Below are 7,500 nucleotides of genomic sequence, written 5' to 3'. Positions count from 1 at the left end.
GTCTTTGCTGGAGTGAAATTGAATGCACTGTTTACTGGCAGGTGCTTATGACACAAAGTTGTATTAAAGTCTGTAAATAAAAGCCTTTAGGTTTATCTCCACCCAGTGATCTTATCTTAATAGGCACGTACTAGGCTAGCTGCCCTTGCAGGCCTATTTCCCTTTTGTTGCTTGGTGTTAGACTGGCCTTATTCATCTCTTGGTCAGTAATTGTGTATTGCCCCTATTGAGAACTGGGATAATACCATAGATAATTCAATAGGACCCATGTATTGGATAAAACAGTTAGGAGCTGCCTTTGCCCATTATTAGTACAGTGCATTGAAAAATTCATTTTTAACATTATATAAAAGTAATATATATTAAAATATTATAAAGGTATATAAAAGCAACTGTCAGGTTAAGAACATAAATACTCAAGTCTAAAATAAATATTAATACTAAAAGGATTTAAATACAGAAAGGAACCTGAATGCCATTTTATGTTTAGAAAGCTTACACACACAAGAATACGTAAAGAAGTTAAGATTGCAAATATACACATCAAAACATATATAAAATAAAAAAAATCTAATAAACATACTATATCAAGCCATGTAACAGGAAAGTCTTCAGCTAAAAAGAGTCAACATGGACAAGTTTAAAAGAATGACATAGTAGGGACGTAACAACACTATAGAAAATTAGTCTGCTGCCACCTACTGGATGCTAGTTGAAAAGAAATCCAAATAAATTTGAAAGACTATCAGTTTATTAATTGCGTATTTGAATAATTAATAAAATAATAAAAAACTAACTATAATGCATTGGGGGTGAAATAGCCCAGGTCTAACTGTCCACTAAGTATTCCCATAGACAATAAATATACATTTAAACATTAAAATATATACAGTTGCATTGGGGTCTAATTGTCCTGGGTCAAACTGTTCTGCTTCCATATAAGTTGTCCCAGTTATTGACAGGAATGAGCGTATGAGGATACGGACTCTGTTCCGAGCAGTGGAATCGTCTAGGAGAGAACACCCATCTCACCAAACTGTTCTGTTGATGATGCAGAAGAGGCTTACATCCCTAGATGAGTGTTTCTGATTCCATTTGACTTGCTGATAAGCAGTAGATCATCAGTATTGGGTCAGAGGATGCCTTGTATGCCAGACACCAGTCACTTGTTTGTAGTAAGCAGGAAGCCATTTAGGCTTTGCATCATTTAGAAAAGTGTCTGTGTGGTTGTTCAGTTGTTACATGCCAAAGACCGCATATACCCCAATAATTGGTGTAATGAGGGCTGAGTGAAGTTGGACAATAACATCCATAGATTAACACACAATTATTTTATTTATAAGCAGCACAACATAGAAGGACTTTCTTATGACACTGAATACAGGTTAGGTCACTGTCCATGCAAGTTCCCAAATGCTGAACAACTCGTTCAAATCTTGGGGGCATATTGTCAAATGTAGTAGTTCCCCAGGGTAGATGACTTTCCAAAGGGTGCAATAATGCATTTTTTGGCTTTTAGTTTCAGTCCATAATTTTGGCAATGGGTATTTATTTGGGGGAAAAACTTCCTGTAGGAAGGCTATTCATTTGGGGATTCAGTGGCTGCTCATAGCTTGTAGTCATCTGCAAAACTTTAGACACTGCACAGACCACGCATTCAAGAAAATAGACAAGACTTCTCTATTCCTGAGTGCAGCATCTGTCTGCATCTGCACTGTCTGCTGTTCTGTATGTATCACTAACAGTCAAGACCACAGTTTCTAAATGTTCTGAAAAGTCTCCTCCCTCTATGCAGGACCAGTCTGGAAAGAAGTCATGCAAAACACTAGTAATCATGAATACTAGCTAAAAGTAGAAATACTGTGCCTCTTAAACAAGTCCAGGCTTCTCCTAGAAGGTGCATTGTATACATTGCTGTGTCCCTTTCCTACAGTAAAACCTTATTATGGAATTTAGGGAACTGTGATCAGATCAGAATTCTTTTAACCCACTGGTCTGTGATGGTTTGCTGTGTTTCTTTGCTGCTTCTGCACATGAGTGAAAGGTTGTCCCTAATTTGCTAAATTATCCACTGTCTTTGCAGTTTTCACAGAGAAAGACCAATTAGCTTATCAATCATACTCCTCTGTAAGCAAGTAGAAGAGCATTCACTTGGCACATAAGAATGTACACTGCAAAGCTGAAGGGAGGTGGCAGGGTCTTGCAGGATTAAGGCACTGATGCTGTCTTGCCTTCTGCAAAAGTGAGGTGGGGTGGTAAAGCAAAAGGGAGGATTTTCTTTATGGTATGTATGCATATCATCAAAGCCATATATGAATAATGATAGTATTCTCCTTTTGTAGTTTTTCCCCCCACTTGAAAGTCAACATTTTAGGGTTGCTTACTTTGCCCATCATCAGAGCTTTTGTTTCTTAACCGTGAAAGTTTGAGTAGTGATGCATTTGTATATAGATTTGAATTCCTTGTCCCTAATCTCTGCTTTTGGTGCATTCTTTGTCCCTGATCTCTACTTTAGGTGCTTTCTTTGTCCCTCATCTCTACTTTTGGTGCTTTCTTTGTCCCTCATCTCTGCTTTTGGTGCGTTCTTTGTCCCTCATCTCTGCTTTTGGTGCGTTCTTGCTGGTTACAACCCTCCTTTCCATGAGTCTGGTAGTTCGTATTACAATAGTCTCTTCTGTTTTGTGTTGAGTGACCAAGTTATAAAATATTTATCGTTTTTCAAATAACATAGCTAGATATTTTGTATGCAAGTTTTTGTACTAGTGTGTTTTTTTGAGATACAGGTATAATTGCATTCCATAAAATGGTGTAAAAGAAATATTTGATAATTTTACATAGTGCTTAACATAAGTGCTACTGTTTCTGCATGCCCCCAGAATGACTGGCTTTTTTTCCTTCAAGTAACCTTCATACTTGTTTCTGTAACTTCAAACCTCTTCCTTCATCAGGCATTTATGCCTGTGTTACTGAGCTTCCCTCTAACTTCTGAGGCACACAATAAAACTTTTATGGAGCTGAAGGCAAAGGGCCCCCAAGTGCATCATGATTGTCAGAAACTATCACCACATGATTGACGGATTTTTGGTTTTGAAGTCAGCCTGTGTGTTTGTTGCAGCAAATATGTGTAATGTGTGCAAATTTCATATCAAAACTGATCTGCATTGCATGTTGAGAATACTGCTGTGCCATGAAGAATTTTTGCGAAGACTATTTCTTTCAAAAGATCGTTGTTCTATTATTCTGTTGTTGGACACGATGGAATGGTATATTGGTATGTTAATTTATTATGAATTTTCCTTTCATTCACAGTATAAAAAATCTACTATGTAAGGCAGTCCCTTGTACACTTTATATGCATGCTAAGACAGTATAGTAAGACGTATAAAATGTATAATCTAGATGTGTTGTAGCTTACAAAATAAAACACTGTTATTATATATTTGTAATTTTTCCATGTAGTTAGTGAAAACAGTCGATCTTGACCCAAAGAACAACTATCTGTTTGGCTTTCATCCTCATGGTGTACTTGTTGCTGGTGGCTTCGGGAACTTCTGCACCGAGGCAACAGGATTCTCAAAACTTTTCCCAGGTCTGATTCCCCACTTACTGATGTTGCCTTTCTGGTTTCGGGTGCCATTCTACAGAGACTACATCATGTGTGGAGGTAAGTAGTATACATTTTTTGTTGTGTGCATGTGTGTCTTGATGCAGAAACACAGATGTGCCAGTTTTTCTTAATGGGGAATTAACATACTATTTCGTATGTAAATACTAGGCTAGCTGCCTTTGATGGTCATTTTAAGCCTAGTCCGTTTCGTTTAGTGAAAGTCAAACCCTGTACTTTCTGTTAGTGAGGTAGACACATTAACCATTCGCTGCCGCCGCCCCCCCCCCCCCCACACACACACATACACACACACACAGGCATAGTTTATGCTTACAAATAGTTATTCAAAGTACAAGGTGAACACCACTGGGTCAGGTATAGTGTTGCTACAACAGCAAGTTATAATGTATGGTTAACAAGTTTGTGTTTTATTTTTTGGAGCTCCTTGATGATGCATGGCTTCTGTACTTGCATCCTATTGGCCCCCCCCCTTTTTTTTTTTTTGTGGCGGGGGCGGGGCAACCATTCTCAGGCTAGGCAAGGGCTGTATGGCCTAGATGTTCTTGTTTGGGAATTCCAAATGGCCTTCCATTCTGTGATGAAAGCCTAGTGATAGGGAGTGGGCTAGCTTCCTAGGCCTGCAGAGAGGCCTGCTATATCCCCCTAGCGGCATCTAAACAGCCGAGCCATTGCTGTGGAAAATCATGCCGCTCAACTTTACAGTTCCCCTTGACTTGCATGTGAAAATGCTGTCCTCTGTGGCTTTGTAGGCTTGTACTCCACTGGGTGTAATGTCTAATGCTCCCAGTAGGTGTCAACAACGTTTAAAGCCAGAACAGCCTCCCTTTCTCCAGGATGGGTGAGCTAGCTGTCATTGGGCATTCACTCCCAGCCTCCTTGGCCAGCTCCTATAGACATCTGAGTCACTAACTGACCACTTGATTTTTCACCATAGTCTGTGCTTTATGCCACAGAGTTGACTAAGGTGCTGGTTCATGAGTGGAAGAAACTGATCACTGCATCATCACCATAATCCTTCTTTTGTCCATTTAAGAGGTCAGGGTGTCACGTTAGCTGATGCCTCTCCTTTTTAGTACCACTATTCTGTTACAGTTGAGCATGATTGTTGAAGACGATAGGTCACACCTGCTGCAGACATTCCGTCTCTTGGCTAGACATTCATCACCTTTTGCCTTATTACCGTCTCTCCCAAATCTGCTTTACTAAACCATCTTCTGTTTTTATGCCCAAGTGACTGAGCTACCAAATCTACTATCACCTGTTTGACCTTCTCTGTAATTGGTTGCTGTGATGTCTTAATTTATCTGTGTGACAGTCTGCACCCTAATGTTTGCCTTGGGTACTTCGTCTCCATCATCTCATGCTTCTTCAGCTGCTCTGCCTTCACTGTCCAAGTTTCTTTGCCATACAAAAGCACTAGTCGTACAACTTCTTCACGTACACAACTTTCAAATTTTTGCATTTTTCTTTTGCACACTGTTCTTGGCACTTTTTGCCATTTTGCTGCAGCACTTCTGGTTCTAGTTTTCCCCTTCTCATACAGCTTTCCCCTTCTAAACCACAGCTTCCAAATACTTAAATTTGTTGGCCTTTCTCCACTATTTTTCCTTAGATCTCAATTTTCAGCTTCTTAAGATTTCCCCTACTTTATTTCTATTGGGTATTTTAGAGAAACAGACAACCATTAGGTGAATCATTGCAAAACCATGTACAGATGTTGCTGTTGACAAAAATCTGTTTCAGCTGAAACACCAGCATCAGTGTTATTTATAAAAGGAAGTAAAGTAAATGCACCACCAACAACACTGAAATACCACATGAAGATATGCACTTGCAGATATGGTGTCTGTCATTCCTCGAAGTTGTTAAGTACAGAAACCATGAAAGTGGTGTATGTAAGATGCATTTTATTAATGCCAGTTAACACCAACTGCTTTTTAGAAAGTCCTTTTATATTAGCAAACTGACTTTCATGTCTCATCCTGTCTTGTTTTTTCCCTCAAATGGAGCTTTGGAGGTTTGCACTGTACCTTCCAATGGGTAGAGCCTAGATTTTTTGACATGATAAAGTTATGTCCTCTCATTTCAAACAAATGTTCATGTCTCCAAACCCATGTTGCATTTTTTTCATACACCTGTATGATTTCATATGAGGCTAATGAATTATTTCTTAGTTTTTGAAGTGGTTAGAGGAATATAAAAATTATGACCCTATAAATGCTATATGAACAATTAATGTGTAAATGGCAGTGTGTTTAGCACAAACATATTTACAGTGATTTATATTCATTACAGTCTAATCTTAAACTTGATTTTTATAAGTTACAATACATATTAATTTTGTAATATTTGATAAACATCTTAGAATATGTTAGTATTCAAGCTGCATATTATTATTAGCTGCATTTTTCATACACCTGTAAGCTTTTATATGAGGCTAATCAATGATTTTTCTTAGTTTATGAAATGTTTAGAGAAATGTGAAAATTCTGACCCTATAAATGCTATATGAACAATTTAATATTTCTTTAGCTACACTAAACCAAGGCCAAGTATCCATGCAGTTGTGTTTCCCAATATTTAAGCTTTAAGATTAGTATCTTGTATGTAGCATGATCTTGGAATTGTGAATGTGAACAGGCAATATTAGACATTTGAAGGTGCCTGCAGGATGTAATTACACAAACGCCAAGAGGTGTTACTAGGCTGTAATGAGTTGACTTTGTAGTGAGATAATTGGTATTGTACAATGGCCAGTAATAAAAAAATGAGCATGCTGATTGGTCACCCCAACCAGTGTGTCCCTTGTAATTCTGAGAATATACCAATGGAAAAAGGTCCGGTTACCCAAATTTTTTCTATTGGTGTATATCATAAAACTTTTCCCTTCCTTTTTTATAAATTTGCAAAACTGAAATGAACGAGGGAGACTGCACGGAGAAAAATAAGAGGATAATCAGGTACGTTCTGCACAACTAAAGGAAAGTACCTGATTATCCTTTTTCTGTGTCCTGGTTCTCACACGCGTTTAAACATCTCCCAGTTTCTTTTATTAAATAATTAAAAGAAAAGAAATGGAGATCTTCCTTTCTGTGTTACTTCCTTTCCACAGCACTGAGGTATTGCGTTAGCGTGGTAACACAAGTCCGATACACATGAGCAGTACATCAGAAAAGCCCCAGGGTACAGGAAAAACAGAAGGGCATGATGGAGGCATTATACAAAGGAATTATTTAAGAAAAGTAAGTTTTTTTTTTTTTTTTTTTTTTTCTTTTTCTTAAATGTCATTGTATAATAGCAATAACCAACTCCATAGAGGGGTATATTGAAGATTTTCCCACAGTTTGGTTTAATCACTCGCGCTTCGCTATCATGATTAAACCATACCAACTGTGGGTAAATATATAATATACCACACCAACATACTCAGTTATTGCTATAATACCAGCCATTATTCTAAAATCATTGACACCATCTTGCTGGTTAATTATCACTTCCATAATAGATGAAAATCTTTACGGCTCAAGGTTCATTTCATCAAAAGATTTGATGTCAGTACTCCATAATAGTTTGTGGTGCTGGCAAGTCCTGCATACTTAAATTGCTAACTGACCAACTAGTGGAAACATGCATTCCTACTACCTCTTGCAAATGATTTTTTTTCCCTCATCAGCATAGAAGATGATGATTTTCAAAATAGCTGCAGATTCTGAAAGTTTGCAACTAATTTTTAAATATAAAAAGCGCACTTTCGTCCAGAAAAGCCAAAGCAAAAAATTGTGTGTGTGTGTGTGTGTGTGTGTGTGTGTGTGTGTGTATATGTGTGTGTTTTTTTTTGTTTTTTTAATAATAAATTTTTTATTATTTATATA

General features: G+C 37.6%; 1 protein-coding gene across 2 annotated transcripts in view; it reads left to right on the top strand.

Moving 5' to 3' along the window:
• LOC122806608 (2-acylglycerol O-acyltransferase 1-like) overlaps positions 1-7,500 on the top strand; it is a 158,949-nt gene that overhangs the window by 86,533 nt on the left and 64,916 nt on the right. For both annotated transcript variants that reach the window (XM_044077172.1, XM_044077173.1), the window contains exon 3: positions 3,460-3,664. In XM_044077172.1, the coding sequence (XP_043933107.1) occupies positions 3,460-3,664 (205 nt within the window). The remainder of the gene's footprint in view (positions 1-3,459; positions 3,665-7,500) is intronic.

The sequence above is a fragment of the Protopterus annectens genome, chromosome 7.part0, assembly GCF_019279795.1.
Source record: "Protopterus annectens isolate FY-2018-M chromosome 7.part0, PAN1.0, whole genome shotgun sequence".
Classification (NCBI taxonomy): domain Eukaryota; kingdom Metazoa; phylum Chordata; order Ceratodontiformes; family Protopteridae; genus Protopterus; species Protopterus annectens.
Note: the sequence above shows the minus strand (reverse complement) of the source record. Positions and strands in the feature narration are given on the sequence as shown.